We start from the raw sequence: 24,958 nt of genomic DNA, 5'->3' as shown, positions 1-24,958 counted from the left end.
TGGTGTGGCCACACTGACATTCAAAGCAGTGAAAGTTGGGTACTCAGTATCCACCCTCCCGGGACAAGTGCTAGCCTCCAGTCACTATAGCTCCACAGGGAAAGGGATAAGCCACCCTGATGTAGCCTTTGTGGACAGATACACTTTCGCCCCGGCAACCAAGCTTTGAAACCTGGCAACCCCGCCATTCCCAGAGCTGTTTACCTAAAGGATGAGCCCAGACCTCACCTGCTTGCGCCTTAGTTGCCATGAATAGCCAAATAATCCCTTTAAGTGCATGCAAAACCACTGGTCCTGCTTGTAATCGAGGCTCCTAACCTTTCTCTTTTCCCTCTCTTTCTAACTTATCCTCGCTTCAGAAAGATTTTATGTGGTGATCTGTTTTCCATGACAACCTCATCTGCACATAAAAGTCCTCATCTGTGCCTGTGATAGTAGACTATAGCGCTCTCCCTCCTTCTCATCTTTCTTTGTCTCTGTTTTGTTTGTATCCCTTCCTGTTTCAATGTATTTCGCTGGTCCGTTTCTGGGAGTGTTTGATTGGACAGGGGTATCCAGTTATTGCATATGAACAGTTAGTGTCAGGGTTCTTTTCAAGGAAGAATGAAATAATGAGACAGGCTCCTGTTTTATGCATGGAGCAACCCAATGCGAGAGCAAACAACAGTGTTCTAAGAGGGTTAGAGCAAACATATAGGCTTGCAATCAGGAATCCATTAAACGGCTCAATTTCAGACACAAATGTTTATTCATTTATGGCCCTCCCTGCTGTGAGAATTTTAGAATTTTTTGGGGCCTACCCAAGTCTGAATGGTGGGAAATGCCGGTACTTGCCCTGCCGACACTGTGATTTAACGCAATCTCTTAAAAAGAGGGACACACGCACACAGACTCCCTCCCATAGGGTGCTTCCTTTGTAGATACCTCTAGAATAGTGTTTGGTTGTGTGTATATGTTTGTTTGAGTAAAAAAAGGGGGTTGATCAGTATATAGGGACATTCACTGACATCTGTGACTTTGCCAATTCAGCTTGGATCTAATTTAGCTTTGAATGGACCCCTCAGGCTATGTGAAGATGCCTCAGACATAATGAGCACAATAGGCAATTGTGACATCTTTTCTTCTCTGGGTAGAAAGCACAGCGCCCCAGGGACAGTCTAGGTCTTTAGGCTGGACATAAAGAATGAAGCCTGTTGCTTCCACAATCCTCTGATAATTTCAGTGTCAGTTTGCCTCACAGGGAAACAATTTGATAATATATTAATCATATTTACAGTATGTCTTTCATACCTTAAAATTTCAATACACTTTTTTTTGGCTGTGTAGTCACTGAAGGACAAGTACACATATACTGATTTCCAATGTTACAGTACATAAAACATTTTATTAAAAGAATTTAAACAAATCCCATTTAATCACAGACCTTTAACCTTGTTCTGCTACGTATCAATCTTCAAGAGGCCTTCATTTCAAGAACTTGTTTGAAAATGAGGATGAATTCGCTCAACAACAATTGAAGGTGCCATGTCAAAGGTTTGCCATCCAGAGTGCCTGTTGAAGTAAAGGCCTAGTTGTAACTGTGTTCCAGACTGTCACAGTCTCTCCATCAATTTCTCCAACACAAACCCCAAAATAAAGGCTAGCTCCACAAGCCGTCAAACAAAAGTCAACAACAAATAGGTATCTCCTTTTTGCAAGGTATACATGTACTGGTTAAACCCACCCTAATACTCCACACATCAGACACACAATTTCTACCATCAGACCATGGGGGATGGAAGAGAGAAAAGGGGGGATTCTGAAAAAAGAACAAGCCTGGTCTTTCTGGAAGCAGAGAAATGGTGCTTTGTGAGCCTCTGTTGCAGTGGCAAATTTGACAGGTCTTTGCCAGGCCTTAGCTGCCTTTGTGACAGTACCATAATAGGAGCAAAACACGAACTGAGCCTGTGTGCCATTGTGAGGCCTGCTATTCGTCAACGTGACTGCCTTTGGAGATGCTAATAGTTGCATATGTCCGGCCCTCCCTCCTATTCTGAACGTGATGATCTGATGGCACAAAGACAGGTTGGAGGTTGACTTATTGCCTGCCTTTTGAGACCCTGTAAAAATACATTAGGTTCATGTCTTTTCAAAAGGTTAAAGGCTTTTTTGATTTTTTTTCAAACTGAATATGAAAGCACCCTCAATGTAAAAACAGCAATTTAAAGGAAGTCGTGTGTGTTTATGTATGTATGGAATAAAGAGCTATGCCTCTTAGATGCCCGAAACAAGCAAGACAAGAATTTGCAACCTCCCCCCACCACCAGTGACCCTTGGTGGAGGTACCGTCTGTTGGTAGAGTAACAAGCAATCCCATGTGAAAGACAATTGCCCAGGAGTGGATGACCTTTTCGCCCTACAGTATGTTATTAATCAGTCTTGCCACCTCCCCTGCTGTCTATGCCCGATTTACCCCCCAGCATGCCCCATTATCAAGACTGTTCACCTGGAAGAGCACCCTAGAGGGTTCTGGGCATGGAGGCCGTTTAGTCCGACCTGGAGCAAAGGCCTCTCCAGGGAAACATACAGTATGGAACAGCACACAGATCCTACGTGGACTGTACCAGCAATATATCTTAGTGAGCACAATTGAATTACACATATAACAGAATGTTATTTGTATCCCATCTCTCACTGTACCTTGATAAAACAACCAAATATTCATATTCTTAATGCTCTTCTCTTTATATTTTAGAAGTGGCTTGATGTGTTTGACTTTTTGGCTATATGCTATTGGTTACCTTTTGAGTTAGAGCCACTCAAAAGGTAACTTTAATAATGCCCTTTTACTACATCAACCGAAGATGACAGATTACACCTTTGTCCATTCTGACTTTAGCTTGTAGTTTGCTGCTGTTCCTTGCTTTTACATCAGGCATTAAACAATGAGAAACACTCTTGAAAAACGAAATTTTAATGACATTAATCTTATTTAGAATTGTTTTCTTTTACACACAATCAAAATGAATAAATAAAGCATATCTTATGTGTCACATCATGCAAACATAACATTTTATAACATTCTAGAGCAATATAGGTTTCACCCACCAATGGATATACTGTCATACAGGCATTAAACTAGTGGACAATGGACAAAGTTAATGTCTAACCTTTTTTTGTCACTGACTATAGAAATAGCAACAGCTAGGGGAAAGTATAAAGAGAGGGTGAAGATGGGCAGAGAAAAGTATGTATAAACAAGGAGTGGGAAACATTTTTACCTGACTGACCACTTGATCAGAGTCGATTGGCAAGAGGAAATGAGAGCATGTGAGGGAGAGAGAGAAAAAAAGTAGGCCACATGGAGAGAAGTCCATGAGTATAAAGAAGCATGTGTGCTGATGTCACGTTTAACGCCTTTCTTTCCTTCCAGGAAAAACACTATGTCCTCAGAGAACCCCATGAGAAACCAGTCTTCTCCCATAATTTGATCAAACGGTTCAAAATGCAACTCAATTATCGTTCAATAGAAGGTTGTATAGAGATCTAAAGCCTCCTGAAATTAAATGTCATACAGACTCTTGAAACACACAAGATATTGAAGGCAAAACCACACTATAGTGGAAAGAGTACAAGTAAGGCTCTTACACCTATTTCAGTGTTAGACGTCTTTCAAATCGAATGTGCTACAGCAGAATAGGACATACAATCTTAGTGTGGGAATTAATGGATTCACTGGTACAAATTTACATAATTTAGAGGTTGTGTATATAATCCATGAAGTGAAATCTGTACGGGTTAAATAATGTACAGCAATACATTAGTACACAGTAACCATTTCTACTGGTGCTAAATAAAAACAATCTTACATTAAGTCTATGTGACGTGTTTCCATCCAAAACAATATATCACCAATTTGAAAAATGAGAAATCATTGGAACTATTTTCCAAGTTGATGTATATTGTAGAATTAAACACTTGGGCAATGTGCTCTATTTGCAACCAGGAAATAAGTGCTGGAAAGTGCGGCCATTAGATGATCAAAGTGATCTGAAGTATGCCAGATATGTGATTCGGTGATTCAGTGAGATGGAATCCTATGGGCACAGGAAGTTATAAATGTGATACACACCTGCACACATTACACACACGCACACACATACTAACAAACATGCACACATATCCCAACACACACACCAGTGAAAATGATGTGGGAAGAGCAGCCTGTACAGCATAATTCTCATTTATTAGAAGTGAGGGAGGAAAAGAAAGAAGTGGCACGTAATTTTGTCTGTTTTCCCCTCCGGGGTTTGAGTTTCAACATCTTTTGGTAGATGTATGGTGAACACATCAAGGGGATGTTTCGCACTGAAGGGGACATGGGGGAGAGACAGTCTCCTTGGAGCCTGCCATGCTAGTCACACTAGATTGCTTGGCCAAGGGCTTCAATCCACTCAGTTCAATTCAGTGTTAATTCTTTTCTGGAGAGCTTGAAAAAATAAATAACGAGACAAGAGAATTAACTAAGTTTGTAAGATAAGCCATGGGCATTCAAATCAGACGTTTGTGGATATGGCATATGAGAAGGTGGAGGGCAGTAATTACAAGTAAGGGTGGATTTTGTTGCATTAGATCAGTGCATCTTCAAGCTGTGATTTGTAGTTTCTCGTCCATGGGTTCTGCAATTAATGAGAATTGACAGATCATAAAATTGATAATATTGATGGTGTGACAAACATTAATTTAGTACTGGTTAGTAATAATAATCATATTTTTCAGCATTAAATACCTGCAGTTCTATTTCTCCTTGTGAAGAGCTTCAATGAAAGCTTCAAGTTTCTCCTGAATCTCACGAACTTTTTCTGGAAAGAAAAAACCCACAGGTGAATTAGATATTGGATTTATTTCATTTTATGCCCAGAGCATTTAATCAATTGATTGCTATCAGGTGTGAACTTTATTTCAGTAAATATGACAAAAAAGTGCTTCTCAAAAACCCTACCTACCCTGCCTTTAATATGCCAGTTACCAGGAGACAAGCTATTATTAGATGAACGCTCATCTGTATGCCATGCTTCAAAATAAAAAGTATGATTAACTTTAAAATAAATGTAAAACCAAAACATATCTGCAGGTTTTAAACAATAATAATTCCCTTAGGTGTGCATAATAAACGAGGCACCTTAAACATAAAATATATTATTGGAATTGAATCTATACGATTCAATCTTTATTATAAAACCTTGGTTGACTATTGCTCTGTATTTTTTGGAATAAGTCAGATGTGTACAGCCAAATTTGTTTTGTCCCCCCCCCCCAAAAAAAAGAGACAAAAAAAATTAGGATTGAGGAATGGAGTATTTAGTTCACTAAGTTACAATATGATGAATCCCATTTTTCATACCGTACAAGTGCAAAAAACAATACTGTTAGTATCAGACATATCAAACATGAACCCCAATATACCTCCTGCCACCTCTTCCTCTCACCCTTGCAAAACATGGCTCACAATAGTCACACAATCAACCGTAAAACAAGGCTACTTTGCAAACTCAGATAAAGACAGCACATATTACATTTAGTCATTTAGCAGACACTCTTATCCAGAGCGACTTACAGTAAGTACAGGGACATTCTCCCCGAGGAAAGTAGGGTGAAGTGCCTTGCTCAAGGACACTCTGTACAAAGTACGATCCCATCCCCCCTCCTCATCAAGTAGTGAATCGGCAGATTTGGTCTGAGTAAATTACCCTTAAATGTAAAGTTTCACAAGTATTTTCAAGCATGCATTCTGCACGTTCGGCATACATTTTTGTCATACGTTTGTTTTAGCCTACATACATGGACTAAATAGATTGAATAGGATCATCGGCATTGCGCACAGGATGAATTTTTATTTGTTTGACCTGGTAAACTGTGAGTACATCTTTCAAGCTGTTTTCGGAAGATGCAATTTGTACCAACAACTTAACACAACTTGAACCATAATTGGGCCAGGTACAGTGCAATGTAGTCAGTACAAAAATACTGGGTGATAAAACACACATCTAGGATAAGTCAAGAAAGCAGGAACCTGTGCGAATATTGTTTTCTTTTTTTCACTGCAGTGAAATAACCAGCGCTCAATGCTTCTAATGATTAACGCAAAACAATCACACCTCTCGAGGTCTGAAAAGGTCTAAAATCTTTTAATACGAATATCTTGGCTAGAGCTTTCTAAGGTTTAGCAACATTCAGATCCGCGTAATTATTTTCAGTTTTCAATGTAGGACACAAATTGAAAGCTTACAATCTGCACTTTCACAATTCACTTTCAATCTGTAAAAAACTGAGAAATGACCTCTGCCGACAACGTCCCCTTTTTACCAGACCGTGACACAAATTCTTGTGAGGGAAGGATGGATCGGTGCGGCATCCGCAGTGATGCGGGCTCTGCATCGGTCCGTCGTGGTGAAGAAGGAGCTGAGTCGAAAGGCGAAGCTCTCTATTTACCAGTCGATCTACGTTCCTACCCTCACCTATGGTCACGAACTGTGGGTAGTGACCGAAAGAACGAGATCGCGAATACAAGCAGCCAAAATGAGTTTTCTCCGCAGGGTATCCGGCCTCTCCCTTAGAGATAGGGTGAGAAACTCGGTCATCCGGGAGGGGCTCAGAGTAGAACCGCTGCTCCTCCGCGTCGAGAGGGGCCAGTTGAGGTGGCTCGGGCATCTGATAAGGATGCCTCCTGGACGCCTCCCTGGTGAGGTGTTCTGGGCACGTCCCACTGGGAAGAGGCCCCCGGGGAAGACCCAGGACACGCTGGAGGGACTATGTCTCTCGACTGGCCTGGGAACGCCTCGGGGTCCCCCAGGACGAGCTGGTGGAAGTGGCCGGGGAGAGGGAAGTCTAGGCCTCCCTGCTTAGGTTGCTGCCCCCGCGACCCGACCCCCGGATAAGCGGAAGATGATGGATGGATGGATGGTGACACAAATTTAGTGTAGTGGAAATATACTGTAAAGATATGGCGGTACGTTACACACGTGCATCCATTTTGTTGCCATCTTTGAGCAGAAATCCATCCATGTGCACAAGTACAGCACATGAGGGGCGGGTGGGGAGACAGAAACTCCTGATGACTGAATTAAACAGTGACTGGCCTGGGCTGGGATTACCAGAAGTCAGCATACCAACAGAAAAAGAAAGAGCCTGGATACCAGCTGCACCCGAGTGAAGCTCCAACACTCACCCACTCTATAATCTGCCTCCACCGAGCACAAACTCAAACACACACCCCGATCTCAGTACACAAGTCTCTATTTGTTCATCAATTGGCAACACGACAAAATCAGTGCGTCTCATTGCCTTCAACGGAAGTCAAAAAGAACAATTTTGGTCTTAAGATTTCTAAAATGCTATGGTCGTTCATTCCCAGAATTATAATAATAATGGTTTACACAATTGAACAACAGTCTTAATTGTACATTTTAAGTCAACAAAAAAGTGGTAACTCAGAACGTAGAGTGTAACTATCTTGAAACGAGGGGCTTGTATGAGGTCCCCTTTAACGGGTGCACAACAGCAGTTATGCCTTCACTGACGGATGAAATGCACATGGCAGCCTTTGAGGAGTAACAAATACCTAGGAGAGCTGAAACAATAAGAGAAGCTGCAACTCAAACACTAGCACACACACAACTTGTGGGGCAACCCTTGATACAATAATTCTTGCCCACACACATATACACACTCAGTGATGGCTGGCTGGTGGCTAAAGGAAATTCCCCTGCCTTTGATTCTCTGCTAACAGGTTGGGGGGGCTGCTGGAGGGAGATTTCAACACCTAATGGAGGCATTATGAGTTGGGATAGCTCAGGCACACACGTCTGGCTCCAGAATAGGTGTGGGTCTGAAACCTCATCCTGCTTCAAGTCCCACAGTGCACACAATGATGACATCAGTATGGTAAAGGTATTATGAGTACACATGCCAAATGACAGCTTAATCATTGTTAACTTTCCTCTAAAAGGTCAACTGCTGGTGTGGTTCTTCTGTAGAGAGAATGAACATATTCTCACTTATTTGTGCCAGCACAATGAATTTAAAGGTTTGAAATTTTAGAGACACGAACATCATAAGGTCAACAAAATACGACTGACTTTTTGCAAACCCAGTTAAGGACATTAAAACTGGTCCCTGCCAGGTTTCCAGAGACTGTCAACCAACAAACTATTCTGGTTACAATTGCAAAGAAACATTTTAACTTCCCAGTGCCATCTATTAGTCCCTCAAGATGCCAGGTAAAGAAAAGACTGCAACAAGACCACATTCTATTCAGTGTCACAAAATTCTGTCGCAAAACCACAGTCCCTTTTCTCTTGCGTCTGAGGATGTAAAACTCCCTTTTAGCGGCCTTGTTTACCTAAGAGATGAGCCGCCAAAACACATTCATTGAACCACCCACTTTCTGTGATCATGAATATTCCTACAATCCCTTGGTGTCTATCCAGGGGCCTCTTTCTTCAAGGTGGCCTTGTGTGTGTGTGTGTGGGGAAGGTTGGGTTGACTTGGGGCCAGACTCTGATCCTCTCAGATGGGGGTTTTCCCAATCCATTCTTTCAGGTTCCTCTTTCGCCTGATCCTCACATGAAATGATATCTCTTTCAATCCCAGTCAGTTGAGCTCTAAACTGGTGGTGGCCAAAACAGTGGCAGAAAGGGCTGGGGGAAAAGCCTTTAATTTACCTGTAATTACACTGTGAAACGTTGTGACCCTGTTGAACAACTGATTGATGCAGATGCAAGAGAAGAAAGGGATAAAGAGAGACACAGAGGAAGGTGGCTGAAGCATGCTGGGAGACAGAGGGACCAAATCTCTTCAAATGGGGATGCTCCTTCTCTGGATTAGACATGAATGAGAGATGACAGTTTAAAAAGAGAAACAAGTATAAAAAAAAGGTTTCGAAGGTTTTCAGCCTAGATGGCGCCCCAACTACTTCATTGTAACAAGACAGAGGTCGCAACTTTTCCTGGTTCCAGTGGCGGCTGCTGGTCTTTCAAATAGGGGAAGCTCATTTTCGGCCTACATCATATACATATTCCAAGTTCACTGGCTAGTTCACCCCTACCACACAAGCCTAGCCTACTGTATGAATGAATGAATGAACGAACTAACTGTGGGAAATGTGGGAATTAGGTTAAACTGAAACAAGGAATGTTGTGTATAATTGTATGAAATGTATGATGAAAATTGGCTAGCAATTTCACCAAGCAATACCAAGAAATAGGTTGCTGAAGTTTGTCTTTCGACTACACTTGCAAAATCCACGATGGGACTGAGCTTCAATAGCTTCGGCGACTTTTTATAGTACAAAATCGCTGTCAATCAAAAGGAGATGCAGTCTTTCGATAGACCCTCCAATCATCACGCAGAAGCCCAGCGTCCAGGCCAGCCCACTCCTCCATTCACCCCCCTTCTGGTTAGACCTAAACTGCATTTTGTTGCCTTGTAACTGTACTTGTGTAATGACAATAAAGTTGTATCTGATCTGATGTTCATTGCTCTATTCATGCCTTTTATATGCCCTGTCAAAGTTAGGCAGATTTCCAAACCCCGCTTTTGACCAAACCACACATCCGTGAGATGGTTTCATCAAGAGGCATGGCCAGCAGTACATTTTCTTAGTCAAAGCACTTCCAGTCAGCCAGCTAACTTTGTCATACCAGGAGGGCTGAAAAGACCTGTTACTTTGCCCTATCTTAAAGGGCTGCCCTTTGTCACCGATTCTGTTCATAACTTATATGGACAGAATTTCTAGGCGCAGCCAGGGCGTTGAGGGGGTCCGGTTTGGTGACCTCAGGATCGGGTCGCTGCTTTTTGCGGATGATGTGGTCCTGATGGCTTCATCGGGCCGTGACCTTCAGCTCTCACTGGAGCGGTTTGCAACCGAATGCGAAGCGGCTGGGATGGGAATCAGCACCTCCAAATCTGAGGCCATGGTTATCGACCGGAAAAGGGTGGAGTGCAATCTCCGGGTCGGGGAGGAGATCTTGACCCAAGCGGAGGAGTTCAAGTATCTCGGGGTCTTGTTCACGAGTGAGGGAAGAATGGAGTGCGAGATCGACAGGCGGATCGGTGCGGCGTCCGCAGTGATGCGGGCTCTGCATCAGTCCGTCGTGGTGAAGAAGGAGCTGAGTCGAAAGGCGAAGCTCTCTATTTACCAGTCGATCTACGTTCCTACCCTCACCTATGGTCACGAACTGTGGGTAGTGACCTAAAGAACGAGATCGCGAATACAAGCGGCCAAAATGAGTTTTCTCCGCAGGGTGTCCGGGCTCTCCCTTAGAGATAGGGTGAGAAGCTCGGTCATCCGGGAGGGGCTCAGAGTAGAACCGCTGCTCCTCCGTGTCGAGAGGGGCCAGTTGAGGTGGCTCGGGCATCTGATAAGGATGCCTCCTGGACGCCTCCCTGGTGAGGTGTTCTGGGCACGTCCCACTGGGAAGAGGCCCCGGGGAAGACCCAGGACATGCTGGAGTGACTATGTCTCTCGACTGGCCTGGGAACGCCTCGGGGTCCCCCAGGAAGAGCTGGTGGAAGTGGCCAGGGAGAGGGAAGTTTGGGCCTCCCTGCTTAGGTTGCTGCCCCCGCGACCCGACCCCCAGAAAAGCGGAAGATGATGGATGGATGGACTTTTTAGAGTAAAAAATTGCTGTCAATCAAAAGGACATGCAGTCTTTTGACAGACCCTCCAATCATCACGCAGAAACCCAGCATCCAGGCCAGACCACTCCTCCATTCACCCCCAGAGAAGCTGAGCGTCTGTGGGCGGGACATAATCGCAGCATTTATCCAATGACCGTATAGTTTCGAAGCACTGAAAAAAACTATTCAAAGTAGCCCCATTGAAGTCCATGGAAGCTGGGCTTCAACAGGGAAATGCACTGTGACGCTACGGGAATGTGTGAGAAGGAAATCAGTCAGTCGACCTGCTAATATATGTAGCTAATTCTGAACGAACTCGTCTTCGATATGAACGTGTTCTAACGCAAAATGTTAACACAATAGTAAATATTTTCACCATACATTTTTTGACATTTTAGGGGAAGCTGAGCTTCCCTTGCAGTCTAAGAAATCGCCACTGCCTGGTTCCTGTCCCAAATTGACATTGTGTAAAAAATACAAAATAAAAGAGAAAGAGAAATGTAACAACTTCTGCAACAAACCAAGGGGCCTTTCTGCCATGTAATATTCTTTGTCTCTAAATCTGTACTGTAACACACTATAAAAGCTGTCTGCAGGGGGTGCATGGAAAAGATGGTAATGTTGATGGCCCAAAAATGACAGAACCATGAATTAGCTCTGGTTCTGGAGGTCTTATTTAGAAACCAGATGGTTGGGAAAGCAGAACTGCCCAGGGGAGAGAGACAGGTCTGGACAGATTGAACCGAGGGGTCAGTCAAATGCCAGACTGAACAAGAAAAAGAACAAAGATAAATCAAGTTTGAAAACATCAGTTAAATGTGTTGAGGAGTCTTTTATTCTCTGACTAGCATTTCCATTTGTTTTAAAGAAATATGTCAACTGCTTTGCGAGGGATTATGAATTATTCAATCAATCAACCAACCATATAATAATAATTCAGATTTCATTGGTAAATATGACTTGAGTGAGTTCTACTGGGTTCAAGGGAATTGATCTGGAAAGGAAGCCTAATCTTCAAAAAACAAATCTGTAAACGGTTTTAGAACGTTAGAACATCATATGCCTTACTAACATACTTCAGCTATAGGCATTTATATAATGGCCTAAAAGGAACCTATATTCAGGGTCAGTGAGTCAGGTGGCTGAGCGGTTAGGGAATCGGGCTAGTAATCTGAAGGTTGCCAGTTTGATTCCCGGCCGTGCTCAAAAAAAATGAAGGTGGGTAAGTGCCTTCACCCTACTTGCCTCGGGGGAATGTCCCTATACTTACTGTAAGTCGCTCTGGATAAGTGTCTGCTAAATGACTAAATGTAATGTAAATATATTTCAGTCCCCCAAAAAAATGGACAGTCAAAGTATAGTAACTGATATCTACAGAAATAAATTCATTCAGAAAGCTAGGCTTTATTAGGATTTGACTAGCGTCACAATTTATTTGTTGTATAAAAATGGGGTAACAGGACTGTTATGAACAAGTATACACAAGTCTGTCTGAATATTTGTAAAGTCTTCCCTGCTGTTTTTACTTTCTCTCATTAATAGATTGAGGTGTTAGTCTGTGATTGGCTTATCAACTCCTTTCCTCATCATTAGCGCTACTCTTCCAGAACAATATAAACCCCTCGTCACTTGGGAGTCAACTTGTTTCTATGTTTTTGTGTGTTCCGGGTGTGACTTTGTGGCATACTTCCCTTCAATACCCATATCATTTGTGTTGGAAATAAATATCTTACTTTCTTGTTATTTTTTGCATCCTGGTCATTGTGTTGGTATTCAGTATGTCCCCATTTTGCTTTGATGACAGCGGGCAGTTGAGCTGGCATGGAGTTTGTGCAAAACCTGTGGGAGTCAGGTGGCTGAGCGGTTAGGGAAGCGGGCTTGTAATCAGAAGGTTGCCAGTTTGATTCCCGGCCGTGCCAGATGACGTTGTGTCCTTGGGCAAGGCACTTCACCCTACTTGCCTCGGGGAGAATGTCCCTGTACTTACTGTAAGTCGCTCTGGATAAGAGCGTCTGCTAAATGACTAAATGTAAATGTAAAACCTAATGATCCCAGCTTAATTTGACAATGTTTCAAATAACGTCTTGTGATGTCACCATTTTCTCAGTCTTTCTCAGACTTTTCTCAAGCTCTCAGTCTTCAATTCCCCCAGTACATGTTCCATGTGATCTCAGACTTTTATACCCTACTGTTCATGCTTCACAAGGTTGAGATGCTCACATTCACATTCTAAGCTTCTCTATAGGCTGACGATTATAGCTTAACTAATCACAAATAACACCTCTTAAAGCAAGAACCCTCAAATTGAGTAACAGGTGGTTGAGCGGTTAGGCAATCGGGCTAGTAATCTGAAGGTTGCCAGTTCGATTCCCGGCCGTGCTAAAATGACGTTGTGTCCTTGGGCAAGGCACTTCACCCTACTTGCCTCGGGGAGAATGTCCCTGTACTTACTGTAAGTCGCTCTGGATAAGAGCGTCTGCTAAAAATGCCTAAATGTACATTTTGTACATTGTCTGTGCTCAAGTGTACAGTACTAAAGACAATTTGTTCTGTTTTAAAGGTGGCTTCATTTAAAAATGAAGATGCACATATGATTTAAACATGCCCCAGTATGTATGTCTAAAATTTCCAAGAATGGACATTGCCTGACCATTGCCACTACCAAAATGGAGACATGTGCCATTGCATTTCCTAGCAGATGCCTAGGCTCCTACGAAGGAGAACAAGCAGAGAGTTAGGGTATGGAGAAGGATAGATCTGCTGTAATCTTGACTATACTGTAAAATCGAATCTAACTAAGAACCATCCACTCCCTTTTACGGTGGAAGGATACTGAGAAGCACTTCCCATTGAGACAGTAATCCCAGCGGAGGAAACTTTTCACTGGACTGGAGGGGGAAAGAGAAATAGCAAACGGATGACTGGAGACGTGAGTGTAAACGGACCTTCAGTGAGCAGGCCCAGACAACTAGAGGGATATTGTACTGTGCTGTTTCCTCACCGAAACACACTTTCCAACCACTTTTGAGCCTAAACTCAACTCAGAGACAGAAAAGACCTGGGTTACCAAGGTGAACAGAAGTGCCTCTGTGTGAGCCTGCTTAAACAAGAGCTTTGCGTAGGACAGACTGGGCGCACACACACACACTGCAAGACACGCGCTCTCCATCAGCATAACAAGCCGCATCAACAGCCACAAAGGGTAGTGACAGCCAGGAACTTGAATTTCTCTTTCAGCCTCACAAATTCATATGGCATCTCAAAGGCTAAGATTTATGCTTTTAAAGAAAGGAGGAAAAGTGCATTTGCTGGTGCTGTTTACACAGCAATTTCCACCCATTACGAGTCACAGAGGGTGTCAATCTGTAACAAGGACTGGGTGTGAGAGGGGAACACGAGGAGGAAGGAGGAGACTTAAATGAGGGGAAGAAAGGGTGAGAGTGAAAAATTGAGAGCCAGAGGGATGGGAGAGAGACACAGAAAGACAGAGAGAGAGAGTAAGAGAGAGGGGGATATTATGCATACCTGGACAGGTCTGGGCTTGTGTAATTGAATTGTGTCTATTAAGATTATTAAAATGCCTGGATGCAGTGGTCTCCTGACTGGCCTGCAGTCTCACATTAGAGCTGGCCTCCATGCCACAGACGCTATAGCTGCTTCGGGTTGTTTGATTTGCTCTCATTCAAAGTCGACATACAAATACACAGCCCGCACCCCCCATTACTAATTTTGATCTGAACCTTTGACACATGCACACACACCTCTGGCTCTCTTCCCCCGTGTGAAATCCGAGTAGCGGTCTGTCCTTCTCCTGCCTCACTGTGAGGGTAAATCGGTATTCAGTGCTAGACAGCCCTAGGCGGCACATTGCTGTCTTTGTTAAGAGAAGTATGTCTATCCCCCCCTTCTCCCAACTATGGTCAGCTTGGTACAAAACGGGACCCATGAAGCGCAGCTTTGAGTGTGCCAGCTTTTCTGTTTTCAAATGGTCGAGAGCGTTTGCAGGGCAAAAGCAGAATACCTCAACACGAGTGCTTCAATGTGATTAGTCTATTTTGTGTAGAACACAGTACAGCGAGTTGATCATACTAACACTTTTGTGCAGAGTAGACAGCTTTAGATGGAAAAACGCTGAGAGGATCCACAGTGAGGTTGTCTTTCCTCAAGCTGAGAGTGAGAGATGGATTGTGTAAGCCCCTGGTACTAGACAGTTGACCCGGGGGTCAATTCCTTGCTTTTCCTTGAGGCAGTGAGCTGGTGACTTCATTTCTCCCAAGGGAGGAAGCACATAACAGCAGTGTGGGGAGGGGGGATTCAAGAGCCATCATGTCTCTTCATACACACCCATTAGTGTGTGCATGTATGCACACACCCCCACACCTTTGAAGACTCTTGTTGAGTCTTGCAAAGGTGAACAAAAATACCCAAACAGTGTGATCTCTAGCAAATCGTTCACTTTATCGCTGAAAAATCACTAGACAATCTTAAAACAGGCTTCCTACTACTCAACTTTCTTTACCAGCAAAATTACTAAAATAAGAAACAATTATTAATTGAGCATGGAGAACTTCTAACTAACGTGAACAGAATGAGGTATCCATAAAACCTTCCAATCTGGATAGGCAATACTGTAGACAATTGTTTTGAACTTTATGGCTGTGCACTGGGGCATATCCTGAAGTTCGGTCTGATCATTTAGAGTGGTGGGCTCCTTCAGCCCTCTCAGTGAGCATGCACACACATCTAACCGCCATTAGAGACATGACAGCCCCCTCCTCTGGTTCTCCTGCTCTCTCTAACGGACATCCAGCTAATGAATCCCATTCCTCAACTTTGACCACTTCTCTTACTTGAAGTAGTCTCTTACAAACGATATTGCAGTTTGGTGTAGAACTGATAACTAAACGAAAATTGGAGAGCAAGTCAGATAAGTAAGACCCGAGCCATGTAAAAAGAGTTGAGTCAAATCCTTTCACTCCAATGGACCATTACAGCAATGGCTGATTGCTGAGCCTCTCAATACTTCCCGGAAGTTAGCAGCAAATACCAGCAGCCAATGAATTGCAGTGGAATAGACCGATTGTGATGCAATGTTAAAGGGTAGGACAAAATAAGATTGTATTTTATTAGCAAATCTGAATCAATTTAACATGTGTATTAGAGCATGTTAGTGGATTATCCCCCAATAAATTAGTACATTTAGGGAACGTTGTAAAAGATTAGACTATGGTTTTGGATAAAGTTAGCAACACAAACAGCCTAATGTAAATTCCTTTCTCTTAATGCAATTTTATCCAACGTCGTGTAATTTTTTGGAGGGTGGGGGGAGTTAAATATTTGTTAAATATAACATTGGGGCATGTGAGAGCATCCCATGCAGCACAGCAAACCATGGTGGAGACTATGCAAGTACAACAAGGAGGAAAGGACATAGACAAATTCTGAAAACCATAAAGATTATATTTGTCAAGTCATTATCTGAAATAATCTAAAACATTAATATCCTTTCCATCCGTAATATATACATATACATTAGGATGTGATTGCTCTTGCCCATCATACAAGTTTAAGAACATAATAATGTAAACATGATTTAAAGAATTAAAAGCAATAAACAGCAACATGCTCTTTGACCAAGGTAACGTTAGCCCAGAGCCATAGAGCAGAATATATCTTTCATGGCTCTGCGTTAGCCTAAAATATGTCAACAACAAGGCAGACCATGTTGTGTGTTCACACAAATCTTCAAATATTAGTGAATAGTACTTTTTCAATATTATACGTTTACATTGATAATACATACACATGTTGGTGTGCTATTTTGTAAATCAATGCATTTATTTAGTACTAATGACCAAAAATCACATTCTGACGCTCTGTTTTAACCTATTCAAATGGCCCGCCAAGAACTTCCTGGAACTATTTGAGTCTAAATGAACAACGTAACGATCAAGCATTTTGGACTTCTGTTCATGCGACCCTCCTTTTACATGGCTATGGGTAAGATGTTCAAAAGCAAATTCTCATGGGTATTTTGAATGATTAATGTATCTTATAAGTGTTGTTTTGTCATTGATTGTACACATGCTCAGAAAGCAATTTATTAAACAGTTTAAATAAAAAAAGATTACGGAGACCGTGGGATGGAACAGGTTTGAGTTTACAAGGCCAGGCAGGTCATATAATACCTAGATGTGGTCAGAGAGAGTAATGTACTTGCTCACTTTCTCAGCATTGTTGTGTTAAACCAATCTTCATCCTGTGTAGGTCAGATCAAATCAACCGATTGGAGAGCAGCAGTGTGACACAGAGTCCGTCTCTGCAAACACTGATAAACTGATCAAAACCGGGCAAGTCCAAAAATCCCCTCACAATGCAGGGCTTTATCGTACAAACACAAAACATAACGGAAATAAGACAAGTGATTTCAAGGTCTGAGTGTATGACTGTGTGTGTAATGAGAGAAAGAGAGCGAGAGACGGGATGTTACAGTGGGACGACAAGCGTCTGCCTGGCAGCATGCCTCTCTCGTGCTAGTCCACTAACACACACTTAAGCACTTAGCAGGGCCTTGCAGAATAAACAACATTGCTGTGGACGCCTCAGTCACCATCCCTGATATTACTGACCTGCTCTCCCGTCTCGCATGCAAAATTAGCACTGACGCGACACGTCCCACAAAGAAGGCTCCATGTGAGCTAGCAACTCCCCAAACACGCTGCACAAACATTTACTCAGGCACAAGTGTCCACATGCCTGGGCTTGCCTTTATTAGCATAGTGCCACGCAGACATTTTCCAGTCCCTGGGGGGTCGGTGATGTGTGTTGTGGTCACCGTGTGACTGGAGTCCTCTGAGAGGTCAACCTGTGACAGCTGCAGCAGGCCCAGACAAAGATGGGTGAAGGCATGGCGGCCCGCTGACTCATGGTCAGTCCAGCTGTGCATCCACACAGCTTAGGGAGAGGTTGCTTCATGCTGTAATTGATAGTTCTGGCATTGTCACCCCTTCCTCTCCATTACCGGTGTTAATGGGCCACATTCACCAAATGTTCTTAAGAACTAATTTGTTCTTAAATCCCACTTACGCAGTTTTCACGAAGATTCTGGCATTCATCAATGTTTTCTTATTTGGGATTTGTTCTTAGGTAAGAACAGAATTTACGCACACCCAAGGGCACTCTTACACACAATTGAGAGCTGACATGTTTGCACAAAATAAGTAGTTATACCGTTTTCGTCCGTTCTAATTTCAAATTTAATATTTCTACACTAATAACTAATAATTTATTATTTTACACATAATTATATGTTTGTTTTAATAAATACACACTACACTTACACTTTGGCTCATTTGTGAAGCACTTTGAATTTCCATTGTGTATGAATTGTGCTAGGCCTATTTAAATAAACTAGCCTTGCTTTTCCTTCAATTCACATCAAATATGTTAACGGGGAACCTTGCCATCCAATAACAAGTGACTCATCACAGTATTTATAGGCCCAAAGTAAGCTTATTCCGCACACTAGGACAACATCACACAATGGCGTATTTATTGCTGCTGCAAAATTTTGCAGATCGTGCCCTGAGGAACGCTTCTTCCGTGACCATACTGATTTATTTGCAGTGACGAGTACCTGTTGGGACGCTTTAGGCTACCAAGAGCAGTCCTCATGGATATTTGGATAACAGTCAACTGTCTTCTAGGCTATGTTTTGAAATATGTTTTTTTGCTTCAGAATTCAGATTAACATTAAACCATTTCTTTTTCACTTCATCAGTTCTGCGCCCTTCTCCAGATACAGCGTTCACTCACTGCATGAGTTATTGTATTCCATGCATCGGTTTTATTAACTGTTTTGTATCCACCGCTGACGCTATTAAATATGATGTGTCGTTTGTCGCTAACTTCTTGCAGCTGTACCTCCACTTCAGAATGAATAAAGTTTTTCTGTCTTGTTGAGGCCTCCACCGTCTTTACCACGTCTTTTTGACATTTCTCTGAGTGTGCACACGGCCGGCCCTGCCATCTCATGCCCCTTTATGGGAATTAACTAAATTATGGGCTTTTACCTATGCTAAATAGGAGCAACGGGGCACAAGCTTTCAACTTACGAAATATAAGGATTCATCATTCTAAGACCACACCTGCGAACAATTTTGCTGTTTAGGAACACGTCATGAATCACACGTAGATTTGTCTTATGAACTTTCTTAAGAACAAATTTAAGAAATAACTTAGGAAGATATTGGTGAATGAGGCCCATTGTGCTTGTGAGAGGTGTGTGTGCGAGTGAGTGAGAGGTGTGTGTGCGAGTGAGTGCGTGGTGTGTGAGTTTGTATGTGTGTGTGCGAGAGAGAGAGAGAGCTAGTCTGGGCTTGTCAGAAAAGACACTTGACATGGCTGCGTTTAATTACAAGGGCTGTCTCAACAGAAAAAGACAAAAATGCAGGCTGGACACGACAAGCGGCAGCAGGCTTACTATGACAACTGTTCCTCCCATCAACTCTGCGTGTTCCTTCAGCCTGGAGAGTGACACTGAGTCTGGTCCCACTGGAGGAAAAGTGAAAGTCTGTGCATTTATGTATGATAACATGGGATGATTATGCATGTGGTGTATGTGTGTTTTGTGCAACCATGTGTTTGCAAGTCTGGTGTCCCCTGGTTCTGTGGTGGCAGGGTGTGCATGTTTTTGGTGACTTCAGAGCCACTGGCAAGGCAAGTATCGCTTGGTTTTACCTCAACTGTCCATCCAGCGAACTAGGAAGCTGGCCCAAAACAAACTTTGCCTAACTGGAGTTGGCTGACTTTTGCCTCGCAGTGGGGAACACTGACAGCCACAGATAACAATTGTACCATTGAAGTGGGAGTCAGATGGCTGAGCGGTTAGGGAATCGGGCTATCAGAATGTTGCCGGTTCGATTCCCGGCCGGAATGTCCCTGTACTTACTGTAAGTCGCTCTGGATAGGAGCGTCTGCTAAATGACTACATGTAAATGTACCTATCCAAGCCTTTACTGAATGACAATTTCTTTACGATCACTGCCACCTAGTGGTCTTATCTGATGATGCCACTCTGAGTTGTACAGATGCTCAATTTTGTTGGTACCCCTACACAAAAAACAAACAATGCACAATTTCCTCTGAAATAACTTGAAACTGACAAATTATTTACATCTACCATTTTGTTATCCATATTTTAAATAAATCTGACTTGATTTTAATTTCCAACATATTGTAAATAATCTAACAAAAAAAAAATATTGGGACACTCAACCTAACATTTAGTTGCACAACCTTTAGATCACTGCAATCAAACATTTTCTGTAGCTTTCAATGATACTTCCTCACTTGTTTACAGGTAGTTTGGCCCACTCTTCCTGAGCAAACTGCTCCAGCTGTCTCAGGTTTGATGGGTGCCTTCTCTGGACTGCAAGTTTCAGTTCTTCCATAGATGTTCTGTAGGATTCAGATCAGGACTCATAGAAGGCTACTTCAGAAGATTCCAATGTTTTGTTCTTATCTATTCTTGGGTGCTTTTAGCTGTGTGTTTTGGGTCATTATCCTGTTGGAGTACCTGCAACACAGCTAAGACACAGCTTTCTGACACTGGGCAGTACGTTTTGCTCCAGAATGCCTTGATAGTCTTGAGACTTAATTGTGCCCTGCACAGATTCAAGGCACCCTGTGCCAGCCGCCTCACTGTTTCACTGTAGGGTAGGTATGGCATTCTTTTCTTTGAAAGCTTAATTTTCCATCTGTGAACATAGAGCTTGTGACTTGCCCAAAAGCTCCAGTTTTGACTCATCTGTACAAAGGACATTCTCCCAGAAGGAGTGTGTACGGTGGCCGAGACGTGTCAACCTTTGCAAAAGCCACAACACAAATGCAACAGTCACAACACAACGGAAGTGATCTACAATGGAAGTCAATGAAACAAAGTAGTTTTTGCCTTTATATTCTCATGTGCATGTACACTAATGTTTGGCCATTATGAAGCTATGCGGTAGTGATGGTGGAAACAAAGCTTTCCGAAGCAACGAGCCATTTGAAGCAATTGTGTTGAAAAGTATCGCTTTTTCTGAGCATTCGATACATTTTCTCCATAGGGACATATGCTGGTTAATTAATAGTAAGGCAACTGTATCGAGTGATTGAAGGAATGGTGTGATTTCAAGTCCTCGAGGCATTTGTCTCAATCGTAATTGATTTGAGAAATAAATGTATCAAAAGTGTGCTTTCATAAACCTTGGTTAGGTCTAAACAATGTTACTTAATTGTTTTTATTTATCCATTTGTAGGCTCTTGGAAATTTTACAAGATTTAACAAGATGAGGTATAGCTTAGTGGTTAAAGCACTGAACTACAAAGCAAGGGGTTGCAGGTTCAAATAGCCTGAATGAGGTACTTTTGATCAAAGTTTAACTACAAATTATTAAAGATATTTTAAAACTCATAATAGCCAAATGTTAGTGTACATGCATATGAAAATATAAAGACATTGAACAACATTGCTCGTTTGTGACAATCATATAACATTATCATTGCTAGCTAGCGAACAAAGCTGTACTTATTACTTACGCTACTTAAAGGGACGAAGTTTCCTCCACCAAAACCACCTATGTTTCATTGCTTTCCGTTGTAGCTCACTGTGACTTGCTTTTGTTGTGTTGCGTTTTTTGCGTTTGTGTTGTGGCTTTTGAGTTTGTGTTGTGGGTTTTGCAAAGCGTTGACACGTCTCAGCCACTGTAATTGTGGCTTGTCGATATGCATTTTAGCAAATTATAGTCTGGCTTTTTAATGTTTTTGTTTCAAAAGTGGAATCCTCCTGGATCTTCTTCCATTGAGGCACTTTCGCTCAAACAGCGACAAATGGCACAATCAGAAACCTTGGAGTTCAGCTTGTATCTCTTTGGCTGTTATCCTTGTTTTTTTCCCTTATATTCACACTATCATTCTTTGGGTCGAATTTCTTCTTGCGGCCGTGCCCAGGGTGGTTAGCTACAGTCCATGAATCTTGAACTTATTAATATTTGCAACTGTCACAGGAACATCAAGCTGCTTGGAGATGGTCTTGTAGCCTTTACCTTTACTATACTTGTCTATTATTTTATTTTTGATCTCCTCACAACTCTCTTTTGCTTTCTCTGGTCCATTGAAATAGACTGTAAGATGTGTGATTAAACAAACAAATTGGTTTGGAAAATAACTAGCCTGGGTGCCAGCCGAACTTAGCCCCGCCCACAACCAAATTTGGTCGGGAAGTTGGGTCTGGGGTCGCTCGGTTGGGGAAAACAGCTGTTCGGACCAATCAAATTGTCAGGGCGGGCTTTATACGATGATGGACAGATGATCAACAGTAACGTAATCAACCACGTCACCAAAGAGCGCTTGGGTTGAATTTGTTTTCAACAAACATGGCTGCCGCTGGAGAGCTGAGATGTGTAGATTCTGCCATCAAGTCTGTTTTAGACATCGACAGTGCATTAATTTTGAAAGAGGAACAGAGAAACGCGATCAAGGCATTTGTCGATGGAAAATATGTTTTTTCCGTCCTTCCTACGGGATTCGGTAAAAGTTAACATACGTTGCTCTGATTGGTTGTAGGTCTATCCAATTGAGCGAAGAGGCATTTTTTTTCCGGGTTCGGTTGAAACATGCCCCAGAAAGTAACTACCGTATTTTACTGAAAATGAGCTGTGGCTTGTACTACAAAAAATTGGCTTTGTCTCAAGATCTCTACAGACCGTGCAGCTAATTTAATTCTCAACACTTGGCTTATTACTTGAAAGAGGAATGATTCGTAATGAAAGTGAAAGTGCAGTTTATATTCCAGTGCGGCTTGAACTCCGATTTAGAAACTCAAAAGTCCTCATTCTGGGAGGGTGCGGCTTATACACGATGCGGCTTATTTTCCGTAAAATACGGTACAATCCAATTATTTATTATCTTTTCTAAGGGGATAACCAACACTTGTCCAGGCAATTTTGGAATATCTTTGTAGAATGAGCAATATTTCATCTAATTTCAAATTGACTTTGGTTTATTTTATGACATACCAAAGGCATGCAAGTATTCAGAATGCAATCAGGTGGGGTGGGGGGGTGGGGGGGGTTGGGGGGGTGACTAACTTACTGAGGTCTTCTGCCAGCTGCACCCTTCGACCCGTGATGAGGTGGACCTTCTTCTCTGTGTCCTCGCCAAAGTCCTCCAGCACCTCCTTCACGTTCTTCTCCAGACGGCGCACTGATGGAAGAAACAAGACACATCACGCTAAATCACCCCCCCCCCCCCCATCCAGCTCCGCCTCCCCCGCTGGTCGCCCGCCTCCCACCTACCCTCTGTGTTTGTGAGCTGCTGGCGGAGTGTGTTGGCCGTGATGCCCAACATCCTTTGAATCCTCCAGAACAACACAACATCATTGCACTCCAGCTGCGGGAACACCAAACACATGTCACCTTAAGCACAGACCCCCAGATGCATTAAAATCCCCCCCCCCCAGGCTCCTCACCTCAGAGTCAACAAAGTGTCGCTGGTAGTAGTAGAAGCCCCTCTTACAGAGATTACAGTGGGACAGGGCCTTCTGGAGGAAGTGGCGTCGGTAGAGCTGATGCCACGTGTCCTTGATCTGACGGGGCAAAAATAAAGGTGTGGGGCAGTTCACGACTGAACACACCATGTAAAGTACGCAACACTGATACTACACAAATGAAGACTAGGAATATGTTAAGTGATAATTCTATTGTGGTTATGGAACTCCTTATAGAGATTGGTTAAGGAACGAGGGGGGGCTGGACTTTAAAGTGCAATTCCTCACCAGGACAGGGTCCACCTCAACCCCTCTGCCTTCCAGGTTCTTACGGACGGTGGTGACCTCGTCGTTGGCCAGGTAGGCCGTGTGGTCCTCGTGAAGCTTCAACAGGCGTTCCAGCTCATTCTTGGTTTCATTACGAGTGTGCTGGGGAGACGACACACAGGAACCACACAAGACGGATGTAAATGGCAAGGAAGAGGAGGATATCAGAAGCCACCTCCTCATATGGCTAGCAGCTCTTCAATCTCCTTGATTTAGAAAAACTCAGACTTTAAATGTTGTTTTACGTTAGATGTTACTGTGTGAATGACCTGCCTTAAAGACAATTGAAAGTCAATTGAGTGTTTAAAAAATGTTTTGCACATTTTGTGTAGTTTTATCAACACTCCACTCATCACAAAAGTGTAAGGTGGTAACTTCACCGTTTATCTTAATTGATAAAGCCATATCCTCATCCTCATCTGTATATGTGGAAATGTATCAAGTAAAATCTTTTCTATTCTCCTCACAGTCAATCTGTAAATTACCACACCTTAGCAATAAGCACAACCCCCCCGCCCCCACCCCTTTGAAGTGAGAAGATTTAAAGCTGTCAAACTGTAGATTTGCAAAATGCCCATAGAACCCTCAGAATTAGTTGGAAGGTTAGATAAAGAAAGGAAAAAATACAGCAGGTTTACGTATTACGAAAAAGAAAATTGAATTTGAAAAAATTTGCAATGAATGGGATTACATATTAAAATGACCACCCTGACCTGTTCTGGGGTGCGGTTCTTCCAGCTCATCCACCTCTGCTTCCAGTCAGGACCCACCATGTCATTGATCACTGACTCAGCTTCAGTAAATGGTGAGACAGGATAGAGATACAGTAGAGAGTGTGAAAGACTACTGGCAGTATCAACATCCTCACCCGAAAATACTTGAAACGTGAACCATTAAGAGTTCATGTGAAGACATAATCACCAAGACTGCTCTTGAACACTTGTTATCTGCCGTTTCCCCAAATTGAACGTGTCATTCAAACTTAAATTCCACACAACCAAACATCTAGATTTTAATTTGCACTGCTCTCACTAACTTCGACCAATGCAAAGTCTGTATAAAAAAATGAGCCCTACAGCCCGTGTTTGCCTCAAACATCAGTTGACGAGGTGTTTCGATGGAACACAGACGCCTCTCTGTTACACCCCAACTATGTATGGCTGATCGTCATTGTTGTTGAATTGATGAGTGTAGGTGTGGAGGAGATGGAGGAAAAAGAAAGGAGATGCGTACTGTCTTTGAGACGAGACTGCAAGGTCTCCTCCATGAATTGGATGGCAGCATCCCACTGGGGCTTGTCCGTGATGGAGCGGTCCTCCAGAGCATTGTGCTGGATCACCCTCTGATGGACACACAGGGGTCAAAACAATAATATTGATACGATCACCTATGAAGTAGAGACAGAAGGTTAGGCAAATTCCCAAGCGAGTCTGCAGAGTAACT

At 42.8% G+C, this 24,958-nt stretch overlaps 1 protein-coding gene and 1 long non-coding RNA gene across 7 annotated transcripts in view; one reads left to right on the top strand and one right to left on the bottom strand.

The window, feature by feature from the left end:
• The window catches only part of LOC136936898 (uncharacterized), a 330,204-nt gene that overhangs the window by 73,353 nt on the left and 231,893 nt on the right, over window positions 1-24,958 (top strand). The window lies entirely within an intron of this gene.
• The window catches only part of opa1 (OPA1 mitochondrial dynamin like GTPase), a 91,860-nt gene continuing 69,837 nt past the window's right edge, over window positions 2,936-24,958 (bottom strand). For 4 of the 6 annotated variants that reach the window (XM_067230560.1, XM_067230563.1, XM_067230561.1 and 1 more), the window contains 9 exons: window positions 24,749-24,857; window positions 24,229-24,308; window positions 23,477-23,617; window positions 23,171-23,287; window positions 22,998-23,091; window positions 22,795-22,905; window positions 19,142-19,212; window positions 4,769-4,841; window positions 2,936-4,658 (listed from right to left, as the gene is read on the bottom strand). In XM_067230560.1, the coding sequence (XP_067086661.1) occupies window positions 4,624-4,658; window positions 4,769-4,841; window positions 19,142-19,212; window positions 22,795-22,905; window positions 22,998-23,091; window positions 23,171-23,287; window positions 23,477-23,617; window positions 24,229-24,308; window positions 24,749-24,857 (831 nt within the window). In that variant the 3' untranslated portion in view covers window positions 2,936-4,623. The remainder of the gene's footprint in view (window positions 4,659-4,768; window positions 4,842-19,141; window positions 19,213-22,794; window positions 22,906-22,997; window positions 23,092-23,170; window positions 23,288-23,476; window positions 23,618-24,228; window positions 24,309-24,748; window positions 24,858-24,958) is intronic. The other 2 variants (XM_067230562.1, XM_067230565.1) reach the window with 1 other exon arrangement.

This window comes from Osmerus mordax, chromosome 27 (assembly GCF_038355195.1).
Source record: "Osmerus mordax isolate fOsmMor3 chromosome 27, fOsmMor3.pri, whole genome shotgun sequence".
NCBI classification, from domain to species: domain Eukaryota; kingdom Metazoa; phylum Chordata; class Actinopteri; order Osmeriformes; family Osmeridae; genus Osmerus; species Osmerus mordax.
The sequence above is the reverse complement of the archived record's forward strand: the minus strand, read 5'-3'. Positions and strand labels throughout refer to the sequence as shown.